This window comes from Anabrus simplex, chromosome 1 (genome assembly GCF_040414725.1).
Source record: "Anabrus simplex isolate iqAnaSimp1 chromosome 1, ASM4041472v1, whole genome shotgun sequence".
NCBI classification, from domain to species: domain Eukaryota; kingdom Metazoa; phylum Arthropoda; class Insecta; order Orthoptera; family Tettigoniidae; genus Anabrus; species Anabrus simplex.
Window position 1 is genome coordinate 288,100,828 of NC_090265.1, and position 25,099 is coordinate 288,125,926.

Consider the following 25,099-nt stretch of genomic DNA (forward strand, 5'->3'; position numbering starts at 1 on the left):
TTGCATATGAATGTGTTGTATTTACAATGCTAAAATAATAGTAATTGGACTGCTCAATCTACTAGAACTCATAGTGTAAAATTTTGAAATACTTAAGGTACGAGGAATGTGTATATTACGGTGTTCTAATGTTAAGCTAATAATATCGCATACCTTCGGAGTTGGTATAACACAATAGTCGCATGGCTGGGATGATAAGAATCAAACGTGTCGCACTTACCAAGATGATCCCAAAGCCAGGACGTGAAGGCGTAGAAGTGACCTGAGCCCACCGAGGCTAGGCGGATAAAACAATAAATAAATTACCAGTGACTAAAAATAATAGTAACAGATTTGAGTCAAACAAGAACTTTAATGGACAGGGAAGAAAATAACTGACAGATAACAAATTATAAATCCTGAATGTAAGATACAGAAAATATTAAATCAAATTAAGAAACATGGGACATTTAAGTTTCCCTATGACTACTTCAAATGTCATCCAACAGAAATCAGGAAAAGTCAGTCACAGATCCCAAGTTCCACAAAGAACAAATCAGGAACGCATAATCAAAGAATAAAACATTAATGTGAAATTAATTATGAAGGATCACCAAGCTGAATTATCTTCCAGATTGAAATATTAATAGATTAAAACACCGAGAACCACAGAAAATATGAAAGCACGTATTCTGTCCCACATTCAACACCAAGAACAAAACCCAACCATCATTCAATTAACGAACGTCAGATGTCAACCAGAAACAGTGGCATCAGACTCAAATGTTAAAACATAACACAACATACACCCACTCATTAGTTGTGAATGTAACCATAGCAGTGGTTCACATGACCTAAGAAAGAAAAAAAAATGGCATCCCACCCAAAAGATAATCCACAAAGGATAGAACTAGTCATTAAAAAAACAATTTTCCGCTTGTTCATTCACTTACTTTCACACAATAACTCGGATAGTAAGATATTAAAGATTTTCCCAGCTGAATTAACCCAAAGTAAAACTTAAAAAACTATTATGACACACACACTCCTAGGTATAGTAGTTAGAGAGACATACTTGTCATTACAACAGCTTTCAATACGTCAATTTTCTTTTAAAGAAAACGTTTTAGAGTGATGAACGACCTAAAATCATTCTACGAATAATTACATTAAAGCCCCACAAAATATTGATAACTAATTCACAATAGAGATAATCTGAAATACAGTCTCTCTCTCAGTCTCTCACAGTTCTCACTCACAGTGGTAGTTAAATATTACGTAGCACGATTTAGATGAAGATATACCGAACGACACAAAACATTTCAATCATAGTTACTGCTTATCACTTACATGCACCTCCGGGATCAAGAAGATCAGAATTGCTACTTACAGTTTCCAATGATGACAGATAAAACAAATCAAAAGATGTTTTGTGGCTATCGCCACACAGTGATACAATTATCCTGGATCAAAAGTAAACATCATTTTTTTTTTTTTTTTTTCTTCCTGTGCTCAGGATATAATCCAAAGGTCCAGCAGTAACAGCAAGAACTTTCTTCTTCTACCTTCCATTCAGAACAACAGATGATGATCAAAATATTGTGGTTACATACGGAAACAATCAAGTACAAGTAGAGTTCAGTACATGCTACAAGGTGGCAGCACAATACAGGTGCCCGAGCTCAGTGAAGGCTAGCGCTTGCGTGAATAATCCATACTACTACAAGGAGCTTACAGGATGATGTAGTAATTTCAGTGGCATTTCGACGAAGCCAAGGAAGCATAATAACTTATGATAATCTGCCTTGATACAATATTGCAATCAGTTAGGTGCTTAAATGCCTTTAAACATTTCAAACTCTGTCAGAATAGTAAGCTGTAGTGTTAAGCTAAGCACTGGAAATGCTGAAGTTGTGTGTGAATTTGTATACAATGGTGCTGGATTTAGAATGTTAAAGTGTTAAAACTAGTAGTATTTTCTATAATATTTTCTTTCACTGGAATTGCTTGTTGTACTCTTGTTGTACTACTTGTTGGGTGATTGTGTTTTAACTTTATTATCACACTACTGTAAGTGACCATTGCCATCGGGATACTTCTCAATTGTAATATATTTGTTAATAATAAGTACACCATTACTGACAACCAAAGGGCAAACAGGTCCAACAGGATGAAGAAGTTTTGGGAGCAGAAGAAGAAGAAGCTGAAAAGCTGACTCTATTTAATACTGATTAAAGTGCTCCAATGGGAGCATAAAGAACTATCACATATGGTCCTTCTAAACATTATAGTAGGCAGAATTCTTATCCTCGCCGCCAGATGGGGGCTTCATTCATTCCATTCCTGACCAGGTCGAATGACTGGAAACAGGCTGTGGATTTTCATTCATTCTTCATTGAAGAAATTCCTCTCTTCAAACTAGTTTTCAAATATTTCCAATTTCATGCTGCCGTGGTAATCCGCAGGAAATGAATGAAAATCCACAGCCTGTTTCCAGTCATTCGACCTAGTCAGGAATGGAATGAATGAAGCCCCCATCTGGCGGCGAGGATAAGAATTCTGCCAGTTGCCGAAGCCAGTTGCACTCCTCAGGGCAATGATTAATGAATGACAGATGAAATAAAATGATTTTGGAAAGTGTTGCTGGAATGAAATATGACAGGGATAACCGGAGTACCTGGAGAAAAGACCTGTCCCGCCTCTGCTTTGTCCGGCACAAATTTCACATGAAGTGACCGGATTTGAACTACGGAACCCAGCGGTGATAAGCCGGCACGCTGCCGCCTGAGCCATGGAGGCTCTTTAATCGACAGGAGCATCTGCCATTTTAGTATGTGTGACTAGAAGGGCATCACTAATAAAACCAAACCATCCATCACAATGAACAATAGCAGTTCTGTTGCCTTTGTTGAATGGGGTTGTTACAGCACAATTGTTAGAATTGTCTGTCCAGTTCTTCATTCTGCAACAGTTACTGTCAAACCAAATCTCATCAAGGTGTGCGTCAGAATAACCTTGGGCCCGGAGATCTTGAATATCTTGAAGATATCTGTACCGCCAAGGAAATATTTCAGGTTGTTCAGCTTTTAAGCACTTTTCAGGTACAGGCAGGTATTTAAATCCCATACTTTTCAGAAGGCGACAAACTGTCTTCACCCCATATGGAAACTGATAATCTCTCCCAGCTGTCTTCTGTTTTGTTGATTCTGTTAGGTCACCTATTGTAGGAGATTTACTGTCCCTATAATACTAAAAAACTGCTTGACGTAGCAAGTCCTGAGTGATATTGTCAATTTTATCAAATTTAAATATCTGTTCTGAACTTTCTTTTTAGTGGGGGTTTCATACGTATCAACATAACTGCTTTTTTTCACCATAGTAATACAGATTCCTGTCGCTTCTAATGTTAAATTATTTAAATTTTTACCAGTTATAACTCCACCATTTCCTAAAACACCTCATAAGAAATTTTTAATGTTCCTTGGCAACATCATGATTTGTTCTTGTAATTTAACACCTCTGCCAATCACAATTTTGTCACTTTCAGTTAGAGTTCTTGGAAGCAGAGGAGGAGAATCAGGTGGAGCTGGTCCAGGAAGCTGATTTAATTCTGCTTCATTGCACTGTGATTCTTTATTTACCCACAGCCGAAAGAAAATTGACATATTACTGCTCTTGTGCTAAATTGATAAGTTAAAAATATTTAGCATCCTCTCCACACCAAGCAAGGATCACTTAGAACTCATTAACATTGCAGGGTGGGATTGACAGCTGACTTTCAGCTCACTTCCAGGAACTGAGGCCATCATGTTTTGTCCCCAAGTATACTGTTTGTTTTGCGTAGCCGTATTCTTTAAACACATTTGCCACAGAAACACTATGACTCTAGCTTTTCAGATAAATTTTAGTTTCTCTACAACACTTAAAATGCCCACTTTCTCTTGCTAGATGCCATTGTTATGCTCAAGCTCTGGTTGATTAACTTTCTCTCAACTGGTCTAGGCCCATTGTCAGTGTGCTGCATGTATGGATGCTTCTTGTGTTTAGCGCGGTGTTGGGATGAGCTGGATAGTGGCACTGCATTGCAAGATCTCCGTCAGCTCCTTGCATTAGCTATTTCTAACATTTTAGCCTGCCAAAATTTGGCTATCCTGTTAATAACAAAATTTTAGTTTTTAAAAATGTTGTCTGATTTATCTGAATCAATTTTTGTGGAAGGAAGTTTCTTCAGTATATGAAGTCTTTGTTCAAATACTAGCCATGTGCAGAGATGTATTGTTTAAGTAGCGTGATGAGTTTCAAGGTGGATGGGCATGTGTGGCCGATCTCCCATGACCTGGACTGTTGGCTGTAATGACACAGGTAAGACTGCTGCTGTGGACAAGTGGTGAAGGACATCAATGTCTGTGAACTGTCAATGTGTGTCAACCTCAGTGTTGGATCCAAACACAGTGTCCTGAATAGGGAACTGGGTTATAAGAAAGTGTTCAAAATGGCTACTGGGGTGCGTCCACAATGAACAGAAAGCTGTATGGATGGGGATATATACCTGAAACATTTCTGATGAATCCACATGGATGGACAAAGTTTCTTGGAGCAAATTTTGTCTGGTTGTGAAACCTGTTGCCACTATTTTGAGTCATCAGCAAAGAGGTCAAGTCAGGAATAGAGATCTTTGTCTCCAAGATCAAAGAAGGCAAAGTCTTCTGTTGTTGGAGTAACTACCAATTGGTGCCATCATCCCTGCTCATCATTTTTAGAACACTTTACAGGTGGCCAGGATACTTTATGTCCATGTGTAATTTTTTTCATTCTTTAATTTCAGACAAATGCATTATCCACCAGAGACTGCATCGATAATGCTTATGGCCCGAATGTTAGCTACTGTTCAGCAGGCAGACGACAAAGAAGGTGCATTTCATTTGTTTATGCAGGTAGGTTTACTACTTCTAGGAATACTACATAGACATGAGGTATGGTTGTAACAACATTACAGGCAGAACACATCTGTGGTCATTTGGCTATCATGTCTGTTGTCCATCACTCGATTGGCAGTGTTGTTATGTTGTACAAAATAGGATCTGAAATTAGGACTTTGTATACAGTTCCTTTCTCAGTCATCAGTGTGATCTGAATTTAGGAATGTCACCCAGGTTTGTTTGTTTGTTTGTTTGTTTGTTTGTTTGTTTGTTTGTTTGTTTGTTAAGAGGGAAGCCACATTTTCCAGTGTCAGCTTAGTTAATGTAATTTTAAGGCTTTCCAGTCTGTCAAAAGCACTAATTATAACACCCACAACACCATAACATACCTGTTAAAAATACACACTATTAAACAAAAACATCCTCATATTCTATCAAATCACTTTAATCGTGTATATATAAACTGAGTGGCCAAAAGTCACGAAAATTGGAGTCCCATTAGAAAATGTGTCGTGTATGACCCTGGTTATTGCGGCTAGCTGTGGCATAGCTGAGCAGTCTGTCACAGACATCATTTTCGTGAAGATAGCAACAAGTCGTGAGTTAACCAACTTTGAATGTGGGAAGAACATCCACGCACGGTGCATGGTTCATAGCACTGCGAAGATTGTAAGCGAATTCGGGTTTCTGAGATCAACAGTGTCGAGGGTAGATCTTCAATATCGTAGAGAGAATGTCACCAGCCATGTAAACTGCCGCATGGGAAGACCACAGGTGTTTAACTAATGGACATCACGTTGCCTCTGGAGAACCATACTGGGCGCTCAGTGGGATACTGCGAGTCAGATCACTGCCCAGTTGAATGTTGAGAGTCAGCAACCCATTTCTACCAGGACTGTAAGGAGGCAACGGCACCGCATAGGCTTCACCAGCTGACAACCAACTTGTGTCCCTTTGCTGACACTTCGACACAGAGCTCAGTGACATGCATGGACCCGCGAACATCGCAATGGACCATGGCATAGTGGTGACATGTGTTATGGTCCGATGAATCCCAGTTCCAGTTGTATTGAGCTGATGGGCGCGTGACAGTGTGGCATATGCCCCATGAAGCTATGGACCGAGCACGATAGCTGCAGTCGCTTAAGTGTGGCCAGTATCCAATATTCGGGTGATAGTGGGTTCGAGCCCTACTGTCGGCAGCCCTGAAGATGGTTTTCCGTGGTTTCCTATTTTCACACCAGGCAAATGCTGGGGATGTACATTAATTAAGGCCACGGCCGCTTCCTTCCCACTTCTAGCCCTTCTCTGTCCCATCATCGCCATAAGACCTAACTATGTCGGTGCGACGTGAAGCAACTTAAAAAAATTGAAGCTATGGATCCTGTGTGTCAACAAGGCTCAGTTCTGGTCTGGTTGGTGTTCTCATGGTCGAAGTTAGGCCCCATTGTCTGGCTGCAAGGAGCGCTGACAGGTGCACATTATGTGGACATTCTTTCAGACCATCTGCATCCCTTTCTGGCCCTGGAGTACCCTAATTGAGATGCTATGTTTCAACAGGACAGTGCACCATGTGGCACGAAGGTGGTTGGAGGAGCACTTCATTGAAGTTTGTAACCGGTTTTCAGTGGTTACACAATACATAGCAAAGCACTTTAACATCCATAGTACCAAACCCAACCTCAGATAAACTGCATCTAGTCTAAACAAATGAACATCAGGTTGGGCAATGTGACGACTATAATAAAGGGAGTGGAGTGGGCATGGAGACCCTACCAGGGGTATTTGGGATACGTAGGTTGCGGGTTTCTTGAAAAATCAACGGTGATCCCTTGTTCTGCGATTATATATTCCAAAATTAAACGTTACAAAATAACACTTGACATCAACAAGACCAAATGTAATTTACCAAGGACAATTCCTTGGAGTCAAGAGGCTAAGATACAGAGATACTTCATTGTAATACAACTTTCATAATACAATGATTAAAGGTAATAAGAAACACATGATATTAGTAATAGAACATTAAGTGAAAGCTAACGGCGCTTTCAGAAAATCACACCACATAACAGAAACCGGGGGAAAGCAGAAGTACTTAAACTTGTCGCAGAGGCCAGTTCAACTTGCTCCCACACAAAACACACTTCAGATCCGGGGCAGAGGAAAAACTAGCGTGCATCAAGTAATACAGAGTTACTGGAGGCAAACCTCGAGGGAAATAATATTAATCTACTAATTACACGGTTTACCAAGTTGAAAGAAAGGGGGAATGCCTCCAAAATCAAACAGGCAGGCCCAGCTGAAAAGCTAAGGCATTTGAGTAATAGAGTGGCGATTCTGGGCGAGTAGGGGTAAACTCCTATGTGAAAGTACAAGCAAACATTAAATATAAATTAAGGTGGAAATGAAACCAACAGCGCTTACCCCAATGCAGCCCATCCTGGGAGGGAGGATAGCCGACGTGTGTCTGATCGTTGGACTGACGAGAAACGAAAAGACCACGAAATCTTGCCTCACTCTCTTAAGAAAGCAAGGCTGGCCCCTGGTGCAATCACCAAGTAACCAGTGAGACCACAGAAGTTTCCCTCTCGCCACCCAGATCCGCCAATCAAAACCAAGTCGTGATGTTTTCACAATATTCTAGAACATTACCTAACCAATCATGAACTTTCCATCTTCCAAAATTAGTAAAAACATGCTTCCAGAATCGACAGGGGCAGACACACCTTGTTCCGAAAGTCTGCATCATTAAACTTTCCAGAACATTACAAAATATCACTCAGCAATAATAATAATAATAATAATAATAATAATAATAATAATAATTTAGTAGTTACATTTCCAAATTTAGATAGATGAAAGGAATACGAAGAAAATATACTGCAATAATATTTTACACCATACAGTAAACATTTCTTTGAAAGAGACATATTCCAGAGGTCCTATCCAAGATGATATTTTACACAACCTAGTAAATGTTTCTTTGTAAAGAGACATATTCCATAGGTCTCAAAGTTATAAGTAGAAACCTTATCTGATCCCAGAGAAACATTATCCTGAATTCAAAAGATTAAATCAGACGGATTAATAGTAAAAACCAATACTTGTTATATGAACCCTCTCATCATCAAAAACAAACCTAATGGATCTCTACAGATATGCCTAGATGCTAGGCAACTAACTGGAGGATGAATACCTGAAAATGACCAGGCACCCATGATCGAGGATGTTATTTAGAAATTTAAGGGAATGGTTTATTTTACTTCCGTTGACTTCACATTGTCATATCATCACATACGAATCATTCACTAATAATGTATAGTTGCAATTAGGAATCACAGAACTCGATAGCTGCAGTTGCTTAAGTACGGCCAGTATCCAGTATTCGGGAGATAGTGGGTTCGAACCCCACTGTCGGCAGCCCTGAAGATGGTTTTCCGTGGTTTCCCATTTTCACACCAGCCAAATGCTGGGGCTGTACCTTAATTAAGGCCACGGCCGTTTCCTTCCCACTCTTAGCCCTTTCCTGTCCCATCATCGCCATAAGACCTATCTGTGTCAATGCGACGTAAAGCAACTAGCAAAAAAAAATTTTTTTTCCAGGCTTTGAGTCAAAAACATCATTATAATGGGAGAGCAAATTCATCAAATTCTTGTTGTCATTAATTTTATTGAGCCTTTAATATTATCTACCTGATGCTTTATTGTATTTTCTAAACCATTTATATGTTCATTATCATTCATGACCTCCATCAACTCATACATTTCTTCTGCATTGTCTGCACTAATCACTTTCTTCTTCTCCTCCCACGAAGATTCTTCCTTTATTTCGCCTGTGTTGCCATTTATCATAAAAATTTCATGCTCTTTGACATTTTTATTATCCATTTGAGTTTGTTCCAAGGCGCCAGCTCTTTGAAATCGAATCTCATTATCTGGTGGATCAATAACTGAATCATATTCTCTCAGAAAATTGGCTCCCAACATGAGATAAAAATTCATCTTTGACATCACTCCAAATGGGTGTAAAATGTGGTGTTCCCAATTTGCAAATCCAAGTAAGTTTGTTTCTTAAATACTGTAGAGCAGTCTGGTATGATCCCTCTGATCTTAAGATTAGAAGCTAGAATTATTTGTACCGGGCGAGTTGGCCGTGCGGTTAGGAGCGCACAGCTGTGAGCTTGCATCCGGGAGATAGTGGGTTTGAACCCCACTGTCGGTAGCCTTGAAGATGGTTTTCCATGGTTTCCCATTTTTACACCAAGCAAATGCTGGGTCTGTACCTGAATTTAAGGCCACAGCCGCTTCCTTCCCACTCCTAGGCATTTCCTATCGCATTGTCGCCATAACACCTGTTTGTGTCGGTGCAACGTAAAACAAATAGTAAAAAAAAATTATTGGAATATCGGATCTCTTTCAATTCTTCAAGTAATGTTTTGGAAATTACACTAATAGAAGTGACAGTATCCACAAGAGATTGAAACTTCATTCCACAAGTTCATACATAAATAACAGGTAATTCCTTAGATTTTAATAATTAACTTTAATATGGTCTTCAGTCAAATCTTCAAGTTTCACAAACCAAGAATCAATCTGTAATATGGTCCTTCCCTCACATCTTCATTAGACATATCCGGATTCATAATTTCTAATTCAAAATAGGTGTGTTTTTTTCCCTGGTCACCTTTTGAATTGTACGAGAGTGCCGATGGATTTAATTGGTTAGCGCTACCTCTGTGCCTCTTATATTCCTGGTAAGCTAAGCTTTCTGCCCCAAGACAATCTGCTCTTGTGTCTTGATTATTTACAGCGTGCCTCCATTTTGTCTTTCTTGTTAGTATTTGCTCTTAACTCATCAAGATACCATATACGTTCTTGATGTTGCTCCTGTATACTTTTTTGGAAGTGTCTCTGATCATGATATCCGTCACATCTATATGGCAAATTTTTCCAAGCATTTCTTCTTCTGCCTTGATATCATCCTGAATCTTTGTATTTCATATCTCTTCGATCTTCTTTAGGATGATCCCTGGCCTGTCCTCTGTGTTCTTTGTAACGGTTAAGGCGTAATTTCTCTCTGCCTCCTCTGTCTTATTATCTGGACTTAGTTTGATTGATCTCTTCCATCCCAAGATTATGTGTTAGGTGTGTCTAGCAAAGCATTAGCAACGTTGGTAGGAAGTACATTGCTCCTGTGGACTCTGGGTGAATTTTGTCCAGTCATATTACAATCCAGCTGCCATAAAATAGCTTCTGCTTGTATTGCTGTTTGTACCTTTGCAGCTATTAAGACACATTTAACATAAGGTGGGAATGGTTTTTCTAGGCCTTGTATCAGTTCGGTTTTGGAAGGTGGTGAATCCAGCTCTCTTGTGCATTGTAGCTGCATCACAGAATAATCTGCGTAGCAAGTCGGCATGATAGCTGCGTATCTCCTGGAGTATAAATCTAGTCTCAAAGATTGTTGAATCTCAGTGCTCCAATAATTCTATAGAAAAGCCTTCTTAAAACCTTCCAAATCATTGAAAACTTAGCAAAAAGCCAGAAATCATTGGAGTGGAGTATCGTCTAGGAATCTTTTGTTGTTTTTCAGGTGCTATTGTGTTTTCCCTGATGCTATCGAAGAAAATTACACGGTGTTCATCTATTAGTGCCATTAAATTTCTTCAGGCGATCATCATGAGGCCTAATTATGTTGATAGTCTGGGGAGAATTAGCATTAACTTGAGGAGAACTTGTCATTTGTGGATTATTCCTTCCAACTTCAGTAGTTTTTTGATATGGATAATTTTGTGGATTATTTCCCCTAACATTCAAGTTCTGATCTGGGAAAAGTTGACTAATATTGATAGTTTCTTCCAGATGATTTTGACGTTCCATAATAGATGTAAGCATTGTCCTGGTTCCTATATTCTGCAATTTTAAGAATTTTTTTTTTTTTTTTTAACAAGTCTTTCATGATGATGTCTAGAGCTGGGATTTTTATGTAGTATCAAGTGGCATAATATGTACATAAATATGTAACAAAAAGCACCAAAATGTGTAGCAAAATATGTAATATCATATAATTAATATAAACTTACCATTTTGTCAGTTACAACACACTAAACACACTTTATATTACATTTTGCAGCACAGTGAACAATTACCTATTTTTCAATGTTCTTTGGAGTCATATTATATGAATATATTACACACACATATTCAATAGAAACTTATTATTTTCAACACTCAAAGCATGTTTATTCCTTAAATTTTGTAGCACAGTGAACTATTAAATATTTTTCAATGTTCTCTGGGGTCATGGAAAGGCGTTTGTCACTTAGGATGTTCTTATATGCAGAGAAAGATCTTTCAACATCACATGATGTAGCTGGGGCAAATTTTAGGAGATGAATTTTCGCTGGAGAAATGTTCTCGGGAGGATCAACGTCATCTCCATTTAGAATTCGGCACACACTGTTAAATGTTGAATAACCAGGATTTCTCTTCAACACTTTTTGCAATTTACTCAATACACTTTCACCAGTTTCTCCATGCACAGCACTTAGTTTTTCAATAGCATCCTCTATGATGGCAATATAATCTTGCAGTGGCAGTCCTGATGTTTCTAGACCTTTGATGGTTTCTGGAAGCCAGCAGAAGTTGCCCCTGATGTAGGTGATTGAGGAGACCATTTTTGTTTTGTTTTACGTCGCACCGACACAGATATGTCTTATGGCTACGATGGGAGAGGAAAGGCCTAGGAAGTGGAAGGAAGCGGCCGTGGCCTTAAGTAAGGTACAGCCCCGGCATTTGCCTGGTGTGAAAATGGGAAACCATGGAAAACCATCTTCAGGGCTGCCGACAGTGGGGCTCGAACCCACTATCTCCCGATTACTGGATACTGGCCGCATTTAAGCGACTGCAGCTATAGGAGACCACTTTGGAGTCACTAAATGCAGTTTGTGATTCACTCATAGATACAGCATTTTCAGGATCAAGTCTTTATGGCATCTAGATGCTCACTATAGAATTTAACTGCTTCTATCCATGTCCCCCACCTCCTTAACACTGGTTCCGGTAGCAGTGGTATCTCTGGCAATTGCTCTGGCAATTGCTGTTTGTAAGATAGCACTCGTTGTGGAGATTTTAGAAAAACCTTTTTTGTTGCTGAAATTAATCTATTCACTTGTGGAAACTTAGCTCTAATATCTTCGGCAACACGTTGCAGTCCATGAGCCAAGCATGTAAAATGGAGCATATTGGGATAAAACACCTTCAAAGGAGTTGCAAACTTAAGCATATATGCTGGATCAGAATACATCACTAATACCTTTTCCTCTTTCATCTCAGTCAGCCACAGAGCTCGCAATAGTTGAGTGATTTGTATAGTCTAGCTCTTTACAGTAGATCAAACATGGTTTTGAGGCGCTATCAGGTTGTAGCTTCCCCACCACAAGATTTGCAATAAATCTGCCCTTAGCATCTGTTGTTTCATCAACAGCAACCCATATGAAAGAATTTCCTATATGCTGTCTTATGTTGTGCATTACCTCATCGTAGCAGACTTGAATATAATTCTTCCGCAGTGTTCATTGGTTAGGAACATGTTGCTTGCAGTATTTTTCCAGAAAAAGGTGTGAATTCGGGCACTTCAAGTTTATACCATGGATTATTGGCTGTAATCATTGCACTGCATAAGTCTTTATAAAAAGGGTTACTTCAAGGTGAAGGGTGCATCTGTGTTAAAAGGATTTGTTTCTTTTGTAGACCTAACTGTTGGTTTTTTCTATGCAGAGCACTTCGTGCATGTTGCTAAAGCTGGGATTTCATGGAACATGCGATATGTTTGTTGCATACTTGGCAAATCACTACTTTACCATCAGTTGCACAGGACTCGTCAACTGCAATCCATGATTTTAAATTTGAGGCCAGCGAGGACGCTAGTGGTGCCATATTGACTCTAGAGTAAACTGATGTTCATGAACTATGTTCTTCAGCTATTCAAAAGAAACTAAAACTTAACTGAGACATTTCAAAGGAAGACAGCTCTAACAACAGATTTGGAAATTCCTAAATACATAACAAAGAGGTCACAGAAATACGCTTAGAAAAATATTCCTAGGAACTCCAACATGGATGTGGCTAGTTGTAAAGCAATTACCTCTAAAAGGGATGAAAGATTTAAGACTGGCACATGTAAAGTAACAGTTTTCCTGCAGCTAATTGGAACCTTTAGAATAACCTATTTCGCAACGGTCTCTACCTGCACCTATCATCCTCTCAAATACCTATCACTCGTAATTACCTTAATCCCCCTGTTGAGAGAACAGACATTAAGTGTGAAACTCCAATTCAGCAATTTATTATATATAAAAACAGGAAAATGGTAAAATGTGTAATTTTATGTAATATCACTAAGAATATGTAGAATACCCACAAATATTAAAAAACATGTAAAATGAAATTCCGTAATAATAACCCTAATATAGTGTTTTGTGAACATATGACTTTTCCCAGCACCTAAATAGCAAGGAACAAAATATGTAATTACATAGAAATCCCAGCTCCAAGATGTCTGTATTTTTGCTCATTTTCTTTTAATGTTCTCAAATTGAATTGTAATTTCATCCATTTATTGTCTATTCTCCTGAATATCAGTGCTTAATGTTTCTCAAATATCCTTTATATTCTTGAGTAGATCCTGTTTAATTTAATCCTGTTTCCTTCTATAATGTTTCCATTTCTGGAGGAACTGAATTTACTTCCTCTTGAACTCTATTAGTGTTAGCCTTTATAATTGATATATCACTCTGAAGTGCAGAAATTTTCCCTCTAATTATTTTATTATTATGTGCTAAGCATATCATTTAGAGATTAACTCCTTCCATATCTTCTCTTGATTTGTTTAACATTCAAAGGCATTGTTATTGATATGACATCCTGTCTCTTCAATTTTCTCATAAGTTCTCTGCGGGTTTCTTTGTTTTCTTCCTGAGCCTGAGCCTGACCTGACTTTTCATCTATCCTTTACCAAGCTCGATAGCTGCAGTCGCTTAAGTGCGGCCAGTATCCAGTATTCGGGAGATAGTGGGTTCGAACCCCACTGTCAGCAGCCCTGAAGATGGTTTTCCGTGGTTTCCCATTTTCACACCAGGCAAATGCTGGGGCTGTACCTTATTTAAGGCCACGGCTGCTTCCTTCCCACTCCCAGCCCTTCCCTGTCCCATCGTCGCCATAAGACCTATCTGTGTCAGTGCGACGTAAAGCAAGTAGCATCTATCCTTTTATCAATACCCCGGTCTCGAGAGCCAAGATTAACGGCCGAGAAGATTAGTCATACTGACCACACGTCACCTTGTAATCTGTAGGCCTTCGGGCTGTGTAGCGGTCGCTTGGGAGGCCAAGGCCCTTCAGGGGCTGTTGTGCCATGAGGTTTGGTTTGGTTTGGTTTGGTTTGGTTTGGTTTGGTTTGGTTTGGTTTGGTTTGGTTCGGTTTTATCAGTACCCATAATAGTCACTTGTTGACCTAAACCATCTGTGTTATAGTTCGTAGCAACCATTCGCTGACCTAACATTTTATTAATTTAGAATTCATAGCGTCCATTCCTTGACCTAACCTTTCGTCCATCTGTTGAGTTACAGTAGCACTCAAAATGTTTATTTGCTGACCCAGTCTTTCGTTTAAGTTAGAATTCATAGCCCCCATGCACTGTGGTAGCTTAGCCATCTGCTTCCTAATTTCATCTTAAGTTAGCCATAACTAATACATGCTATTCACAAAATGAACCTACCCGACAAGAAACTAGGACATGGAAAACAACATTAAAAAACCAGTCATCTAAGTGCATATAATTAAACATATTTCAGAATATTTTCCTTTTTTCTCATCCTAACTTGTATGAAAATAGAAAAATTCAATATTATATTTTTGTGAGGAATCTACCTAATTAAATGGCCTTAGAAAATATTGAAATAATTTATGCCACTCAGGAGTACATCGGGATCCATAATTTACCAAATTTAATCAGTTCCATGGTCATTAATAATCTATCGTTAAGTGTACGCTTGGTATTAAAGAATTCATCTCTGAGATGATGTTTCATTTTCGAGCGGCGTGTTTGGAAAGCCTTTATCAATATCATAATGTTCCATCCTCAGGCCCCACCCTTGAAATCCATTTAATATGTGCCCGTATTTATTTATTTATTTATTTATTTATTTATTTATTTATTTATTTATTTATTTATTTATTTATTTATTTATTTATTTATTTCACACTACAGGACTTAGTGTCCCAATTACAGTGGCAACTACGACAGATAAGCTACAATTAACTTGGTGAAACTTATATCTAAACTATATTCTACAATTTTATCTAATCTCCTATACTATTGATATAAAATATGAAAGTATTTTTCTAAAGACTGAGTAGGTACTTGAATACTATATCAATTACATCACTTACCCTAGCTTACTCGGTGCTGCATAAGACCTCTTATTTAGTACTTAGTTCTTTTGATGGAGCGAAGTTAATTGTTGTCAGTACACATCAAATCTCTTGAAGGATTCAGGAATTGGCTTTATCAGGGCAAATAAAATCAAAATAAATCTTCAGTTAACACTTGCTAAAACTTATAGGCCATATCTGACTACCTTCGATGATGAAAATGATCACTATTTTACTTGAAAAGAAAATTATTATATCCATCACGTATAACAAAAGGGCGGTACATAAATTATTTTGTTGGGCTGAATCGGTAGGTTTACTGCCACAAAAATAACTCCTCCAGGACAAAATTACGGCACCTCATCTTCTCTGAAAACAGAAAAGTAGTTAATTGGACGTAAAGCCAATAACTTTAAATTTTTCAACTATTTCCTATATTCCTCAAAAAATGTTTGTTTTATCATTTTCTGGTTATTGAATGTTAATTTTAACAATTATTATTTCAGGAAAAGATTCCTCTCTACCATTTGTAATTAAATAATGTCTTCATGTTCCCAGTAATTCTGCAAAATTGAGAAAGAATGTACCCATACACGAGTACACAGTTTTAGATTAGGAAATTTTTGTAAGATAATTTGTAATATAAAGTAGTGAAAATCATGTGAATTTGTGAAATTAATATATAAGAACATAAGAATAATTTGTAGTTAGGAAATATTGAACATGTATATCATTATATTTGTATAACTTTTAATTTGCGTGAAAATCTGCCCATATGGCATAGCAGTGAAGACTGCTGAAGATTGTGCAACATGGGAAACAGGGACTATTAATAAGAAATTAAAATGAAGGTCCACCTATTCAATACCATTTAATATGTCAAATCACTTATACAACGGGACTGGTTTTGACCCCGTTATGGGTCATCTTCAGCCATGGACTAAAATTGACAATATATAGTGCAAATACAATCAAATTAACACTTTAACCCTTTCCGCTCGTGTGTCGACCTGAGGTCGACAGCCGTCACTTAGCATTATAGCTCGTGTGTTGACCCTGAGTCGACACAATGTTTCGCCGCTCGTTGCTAGGTTACCTGGAATGCCACGTCGTTTGTACTTCGTTTCGTAAGTGCTGGTCCCTTCCGGAAACTGAAAGAAACCAAATAGGTGTGTTTTAGTTTCTCTTTGCTTGGCAAAATTGCTCCGTTTCCTTGACAATGGAAAGCAGTCGCGTGAAGCAACATGGCGGCGCACAGTCTGACCGAAGCTGAGATATTCTTGCGTCTATTTCGGCTGATTGTTTTTATAGTGACCATGAAAATGATGAAAATTTTGAATCTGGCAATGCAAGAGATATATCTATTAGTGATTCAAATGGCGATATTGATATCAGCGTCGCAAGAAATCATGGAGGCGGCGATAGTATTTTGGCTCGATCCGGTCCCAGTGATACAGTGCTGACTTCAAACATACCTTGGAGATCGCGGAGAACGGGTGATGCAGGATTACCCAAATGTCCTTACAGATTAGTCAGTGCATTCATAAATTGTGGCAATAGACTTAAAATAGAACTAGAGTACTGGTAGCTATTTTTTACTGATCAGTTGATAACCTCTATTGTCCATGAGACAAACAAATTTGCCGAAATATAAATTACAGCAAAATACTCCACTTCTGAAGAGATCTATCTGGTTTTCTTGGAAAGCTGTGACATTAGAAGAGCTGAAGGCATTTATTGGTACAATTATCAACATGGGGATGAACAGTAAGGCAAAAATGCAGGATTAATTTAGTGCAGACTGGTTGGATAAGCAAGCAGGACTCCATCCAAGCATTTGCTTTGAACACTTCCACACACTAAAGACATACCGTTAAGAAAGTGAAAAACATGATTTTGTGTCATGTAAATACCATACATTCATTAATTTTGTAGTTTCTTTCTGTATTATTGTTACAACCAGTACTTAACACCAGGTTTTAAAATATGAAGAATGCTGACAGAAATAAATGCGAGTTGGGAGAAATCAGGACGTACAAATAATTTGAGTGGAAAGGGTTAAAAGTATTATGTACCTATTACAGATTATTTTACAAAAGAAGCAAAAAAATCTCTGTATATAATCAGTGAATTTAAAGTCCACTAGTCGAATTTTGTCACGTGTGACATTGCCATGGTTATTAATCTAAAATGAACAGTCCTAATAAGGAAACACTGTACATGTACAATTAAAATATTAAAATTGGACCTGAGCTATTACACATACAGTATTAAAATTGGAGCTGAGCTGTTACATCATCATCATCATCATCATCAATGTCACACTCCAGTTGCCCGGGTGTGGTTAACAAGCCTCCTCCACACCTTTCTGTACTTCCACTTTTCCTGCTCCATTACTTCCGCCACATCCAAATCAGCTTTTGTAATGTCCTTCCAAATCTGATCCATTCACCTTCTTCTTGGTCTTCCAACTGGTCTCTTTCCCCTTAACTTCTCCTTCCAAATTTCCTTCTTGCTATCCATTCCTTTCCCATTCTTTCTGCATTTCCGAACCATCTCAGTCTTGATTTCGGTATTTTCTGTACTAATGGTTCTATATTTAGCTCATCTCTGATTTTAATATTTTGAATTCTATCTCTTCTTGTCTTTTTAACCAATGTTCTCAAAAATTTCATTTCTAGTCTGTATATTACAATTGGTATGAAATACTGTTTATATAATGTTAATTTCATTCTCATGTGTACTTTGTCATCCCATAAAAGCTCTCTGACTTGATGATAAAATGTTGTACCTTTACTTAGTCTGTTATTAATTTCAGGGTTGATTTCATTACTTCCATTAATAATACTACCCAGGTATGTAAACTGTTCTACATTTTCAAACCGTTCTCCGTCTATGTTCACTTGGCTTCTCTTTTTCTTTTTCCACAGTGCATGACTACATTTTTTCTTTTTACTAATTACAGTTCCAAACTCCTTCAGATTTTCATTCCAAATGTCCAGTCTCCTTTGTACTTCCTTTTCTCGCCTTCCCCAAATCACCACGTCATATGCAGATACCAAAGCATTCACTTCATTACTACTGATACTCTGTTTTACACGTTTTATGATTTCATCCATCAATATAATAAACAATAATGGCGACAGTGCACTTCCTTGTGTGATTCGTTTTTTGTATAATGTTTCAGAGTCACCACTCCCCACTTGTACACTGCTTTTACTCTCATGATACAACATTTTTATCTTGTTAATGAATGATTTTGGTACATTCCTTTTCAGTAGGCATTCCCATACATGTTTTTTCTTAACTGTATCATAAGCTTTTTCCAAATCCAAAAATACGAATATGATTTCTTTGTTCCTTTCCAGATGTTTTTCCATTATCGTTCACACTGTAAATATCAAGTCTATTGTTGATCTATGTATTTAGTTTAAAGTGATATTGTTCTTCCTCTAACTGTGTTTCTATTTTATCCCTCAGTCTTTTTTGTCGATGACTTTCTCCATTATTTTTAGCCCATGTGATAATAGGGTTATACCTCTATAATTTTCACATTTATTCCTATTTCCTTTTCTCAACAGTGGTACAATGCTTCCTTGTTGTCAATCTTCAGGTATCCTTTCATTCTTCTATATGGCATTGAGGGCTCTGTATAGCCACTGTAGTCCAATGTTTCCTGCTGCCTTAATCATATCAGTACCGGGCGAGTTGGCCGTGCGCGTAGAGGCGCGCGGCTGTGAGCTTGCATCCGGGAGATAGTAGGTTCGAATCCCACTATCGGCAGCCCTGAAGATGGTTTTCCGTGGTTTCCCATTTTCACACCAGGCAAATGCTGGGGCTGTACCTTAATTAAGGCCACGGCCACTTCCTTCCAACTCCTAGGCCTTTCCTATCCCATCGTCGCCATAAGACCTATCTGTGTCGGTGCGACGTTAAGCCCCTAGCAAAAAAAAAAATCATATCAGCATTGAATTTGTCTTTTCCCCTTGCTTTACCTTTGGTTATTGCTTTCACTGCCCTTTCAAGTTCCAACCATGTTATCAGGTACTCTTGTTTTTATCCATCTATTATTTCCATTTTCTTATCTCCTTCTTCCTCCGAGCACTCACCCTCATTATAAAGTTTTTCAGAATACTTTGCCGTCACCTTCTGAAGACCCTTTTCGTCATGTACTATGCATCCATCTTCTCTCTAATGCCTTGATTTTTTCTTGATTTATTATTTTCGATTTTATTACTCTGTATAATAGTTTCTGATTTCTTCAACTATCTTGCTCAATTTTGTGCGTGAACTCTCCCCAACATTTCTCCTTTTCTTCCTTGATACTCCTCTACTTGTAGTTTCAATCTTTTGTATTCCACACGTAACTTTTCTATCTTATTTTCATCCCTCTGATGCTTTTTTTGCTTTACCTTATCCATTTCTTTCTTCACCTTGTTCCTTTCTTTTATTTCTTTTTTTGTCTGTCCACCACTGTGTCTCCTTTCCCTTAACCTTTGCTTTTGTTTTCCCGCATACCTCACTTGCTGCTTCTACAAATGTCTGTCTTAAACTGTCCCACTCTTCTTCTCCACTTCGTATTTCCATGTTAGGTAACTTCCTTTTTATACAATCTTGGAATGCCATTCTTTAATCCTCGTCCTGCAATTCCCAAATCCTGATCTTTGGTTTCTTCTTCAATACAATTTGAGGGATTTTTACTTGTTTTAATTCCACAATTAATAATCTATGATCATCCATACTTTCACTGGGGATTATCTTCGTATTCATTATGTATCTTCCCCAATCTCGGTCTGTTATTATAAAATCGATCAGTGTTCCATACTGTCCATCCCAACAATATCTGTTGATCTTATCGCTATTCCTCTTCATAAACCATGTGTTCTTTATTATAAGGTTATTTCTGATACAAAAGTCCAACAGTTTCTCTCCATCTTCATTTCTATCGCCATACCCATGTGGGCCCAGAACATTCTCATACCCCATTCTATCAGTTCCCACATGAGCATTCATATCTCCCATTATCATGATCCCATCTCCAACAACGTGTATTTCCAGTTCATTGAGGGACCCTTCTTTTTCTTCCACTCTACATCCTGTCTGTGGAGCATACACCTCTACTATCTTCAGTAGTTCCTTGTTTACATGTATGTGCATTATTATAATTCTTTCATTTACATACTCAACTTCAGCTATTGGTTCAACATTCTGATTCACTGCAAACCCCACTATTTCTTTTCTCTTTACTGTTACCCGTCCAGTACGAGGTGTACCCCTTTTTTAGTTTCTTCATTCCTTTCCCTTTCCATTTTACTTCACTTAATCCCAGGATCTCGAGTTTTCGTCTCTCCATTAGTTCAGTCAGTTCATTTTCCTTTCCATTCAATATTAAAATTTATTGTTCCAAATCGGGTTTTGTTCTCTGATCTAACATTGGCACGAACTTCAGCATTACCATCATAATGTGCAACTGTAGTCAGAGACTTGTCAGTTCCATTTCCAATTTTTAAACTTCCATCCGAGGCTTGTATTATAGTTGAAAGCAAGTACAAATTTACTCATCTGAGGATTTTCTTTCGGGGTTTACTTTCTTAGCCTTTGAAAATCCCTCTTCTCCACAAGGCAGTGGTTTCCTCTTCTGATTTTCCCCAGAAAGGATGGGTTGCCTCATCCGCCATCTTCGCCATTCCAAAGGTCTCCTTCTCTGCCTAAGATGCTGTTAAGGTCTTCACCCATAACCCTGGGCATGGGTTCCATGTTATACCCCGTGAGACCGGGTCCCTGCCTCAACTTAGCTCTCCTTCACACCGGCCTGCTATGTGGAGGATACCCACCCCTGCAACGTGGTTGCGCCAGACAAGAATTACTCAAGTGAAGGATAGGGAAAGTGAGCCTATCTCCCTTGAGCTGGGTTAATGGTTGTGTATGATGCCACAACTAAGAATTGTTACACTGTTACACTGGTGTTGAAAATTAAAATAACCATCTTGTGGGCTTAGTTGGTAAAAGTCTGCCTTGCAGAGTAATATGTATTTGTGAGAGTTGTGTCAAATGCAACACAGCTGTGTTTAAACAAGTATACACACAATGAGTAGACTTCGGTTGGGACAATTGAATAATTATTTGATAGAAGGGACCTTGCAAAACCAAAAGGACTTGAGTCAAAATCATAATTAATGAGCTAATTGTCAATAAGGTTCGTGCTGAGCAAATACACTAGTGTCCAAAAGTTAAGCATAAGTTACGAGTAAACGAGTAAATAGACCGCAAATCGCATGACATATGCACCTACCAGTCTTACGTGTTCGCTCTTTATAGGAAAGGAGTGTTTCCTGCTTTGACTAGTGGCATAACCACAAGGTAAATACAGCAAGTGCCTGCACCCCATATTCCCTCAGTCATGTGTGCCCTGTTATAGTGTGCGGAGTGTAGCCTCGTGGTGAACGTGACAATATAATGGCACAACAATGCCATTTGGACCCCGTTTTGCAGGGGGGAATGCTCGGCCGCCTGGAGGCAGGCCAGACACAGACCGAAGTCACCGTATCCTTGAATGTGCCACAAAGTGTCATTTCCAGGCTGTGGAGACGATTTCGAGACACGGGAGATGTTAGTCGTAGGCCAGTACCAGGTCGACCAAGGGTAACCACCCCAGAGCAGGACCAATATCTGGCGTTAACCGCCTGACAAAATCGGAGTGCACCTGCAAGACAATTGTCTGCAGAGCTTGCAGCCGCCTCAGGCATTGCTGTTTCCTGGCAGACTGTGTACCAGAGGCTCAGAACGACAGGGCTGTTTGCCCAACATCCAGTGGTGTGCGTCCCACTCACTCCAGCACAGAGACGGGCCCGTTTACTGTGGAGCCGTCGACATCGAAACTGGACCATGAATGAATGGAGGCATGTTCTCTTCACAGATGAATCCCGCTTCAGTTTGCAGAATGATTCCCGTCGCACATTAATCTGGAGAGAACTGGGTAGCTGAAACAACCACAGGAATATCGTGGAACGCGACCAGTATGGTGGTGGTGGTGGTGTCATGGTGTGGGGAGGCATCATGTTGAATGGCTGTACGGACCTGCACATCTTCATGGGTGGTCCAAGGAACACTGTTAACGCTCGGAGATACAGGGATGAGGTACTGAGACCACATGTTGGACTCTTCAGAGGTGCGGTTGGTCCACACTTTCTCTTAATAGACGATAATGTCTGACTGCACTGCGCTGCCCTGGTGGATGAATTTCTGGCTGGGGAAGACATTCATCGCATGGACTGGCCAACGAGGTCTGCGGATCTGAATCCTATAGAACATGCCTGGGATGCATTGGGGAGGCGAATTGCATCCCGTCAGCCTCCACCAAGGACCCTCCAAGAGGGAATGGATTGACTGCCACAAGGGCTCTTGGACCATCTGATAGAGAGCAATACACGTCGCTGCGAGGCATGTGTGGCCGTTAGGGGTAACCATACAGCCTATTAATAGCATATTTTGTTGTGGGAGACATTGCCAAGTTCAGTTAGTTGTTGTCAAAGGTGTACCTTAGCTATCAGAACCTTTCTGACACTGTTTTTTTGGACAAGTTATGTGATATATGGTGTGTGATTCAGCTTCCATTTGTTCAGCAATCCGTCTGACATTCCTATCAGGTGGGATGGCCTCGTTTAGTGATTATGCTTAACTTTTGGACACTAGTGTACGATTTTTATTAGCTACTTGTTCCTTTTTATGATGCATGTTTATTCCAGTTTTCTTCAATTTTCAGACCCTTGTCCTTTCCCTGATCCTTCTGGTTGGGGTTTGGGCATAGAGTTGACTCCCCTACCTTGTAAAAAGAAAATTGTTATGGATGCCTGTAGATTGCCTAAAGTAAAATTGGATAATTTTGTGACGACCCAACGAGAAAAACTACTAAAGAGAAGGAAAACTGATATCGTATTAGCAACTTGGAATGTGAGGACATTGAAGAGACCTAGCAAGTGGAAGGAATTAAGGAATGAATTGGATAAATATAGAGTGAAGATAACAGCATTGCAGGAACTAGGGTGGTAGGAGCAAGAAGTGATAGTGTCTGGACAATATATCCTGATGTACAGTGGAGGACAAGAAGGCAAGTAATGGCACAGGAATCTTCATACAAGGGTCTGTAAAGCAAAGCATGATTAACTTTACTGCAGTCAATGATAGGATGTGCTCTTTGAGATTTAGGACAAAAATTCTTCAACATTACCGTGTTCTGTGCGTATGCCCCACAGAGGAAGCAGAAGATGAGGAGAAAAGATGCATTTTTACACCAAATTGGAAGAAATCAACACAGTTCAAAGACGTGACGTGAAAATGATCCTTGGAGATCTTAATGTATCCACAAAGACGCACACGAAATGCTGTCAGTTGGTACAGTTATTTATTCACATCTATTTACATGTTAAACACACACAACCTTAATCACTGCTGTCACGAGTAAAATACACACATCAACAAAGCCGCCATTTTAACAACTGCCTATTACTTCAACATGGAGACTGCAACCATTGCATGTCACAGCAACAAAAAGTCACAAGTATACTCCTGCCTGGCCAGGCATCTAGAAAGATACATTTTCTCATAAATTCTAGAGTGCCTAACAACATAATTGTAATGTACAGAATATTCTACCATCATCTAGTGCCATTCTGGAAGTTACAATGTGTCTCACAATTCTGTAGCGGATTACACATCATATACAGGTAATAATAAATTATATAATTTTAATTTACAGGTGTTTACATTAATTAAACTCATATAAATATTTATGTACAGCACATATCTCATAACATAACCTCACAACAATGCAATCGTATTGTAATAATAATACAAACACTAACTGGATGTAACACTTCGTAGTCATACAAGTAATAATTATCATAATCATAAAATAATAATAATAATAATAATAATAATGATAATAATTTGAACTTGATACTTGCATTATTTACCCATGGGTTTGAGAATATTGTTTTCAAGTTATATCTGTTTATCACACTCGCGTCAATAGACTGGAACTTCCCTCCTTTCAAGTAGCCTCTGAATCTGCCCATGGCCCACACCACGGCTAAGGCTTCCTTCTTGGCAGTGCAGTAGCATTGTTCGGTGGGAGACAGCTTCTTGCTGGCATACTCTGATGTCCCTCCTGCCGTCACTCCTCTCCTAGAATAACACTGCTCCTAAGCTGGAGTCGCTGGCGTCCGTCTGTAGTCACATCTTCTGTTGAGGGTTGCGATGATCTAGACCGGGAGCGTGTCATATCGCAGCCTTAATGCCTTGGAATGCTGCCTCTTCCTTGCTGGTCCATCGGAACGGGCTGTTGTTATGGAGTAGATTGGTGAGTGGTATTGCCTTCTCTTCAAAGTGTGGCACAAAGCTGCTATACCATCCACACAAGCCAAGGAACTGACGTACTTGTCACTTGGTCCATGGGCTTTCAGCTTCTTCGATAGCTCTATTAGTCTCCGGTTGCCTTTCTAAGCCTTCAGATGTTAAGACATGGCCAAAATATTCTGCGTGGGGCTGGGCGAAGTGGCACTTCTCCAGTTGGCAAGTCACACCATGAATCTTCAGTCGTTCCAGCTCTTTCCTCAGATGTACAAGGTGTTCTTGAAAATTCTTGCTGTGAATTGAAATGTCGTCGAGATACACTTGGCAAAAATCTCCAACATATCCTGATAATACCTTGTCGATCAGTCACATGAAGGTGGCAGGAGCATTCTTCAATCCAAAAGGCATTACTGCAAAC

At 39.0% G+C, this 25,099-nt stretch overlaps 1 protein-coding gene across 2 annotated transcripts in view; it reads left to right on the forward strand.

Moving 5' to 3' along the window:
* Smyd5 (SET and MYND domain containing, class 5) overlaps positions 1-25,099 on the forward strand; it is a 286,654-nt gene that overhangs the window by 183,011 nt on the left and 78,544 nt on the right. For both annotated transcript variants that reach the window (XM_068231074.1, XM_067134770.2), the window contains one exon: positions 4,805-4,913. In XM_068231074.1, the coding sequence (XP_068087175.1) occupies positions 4,805-4,913 (109 nt within the window). The remainder of the gene's footprint in view (positions 1-4,804; positions 4,914-25,099) is intronic.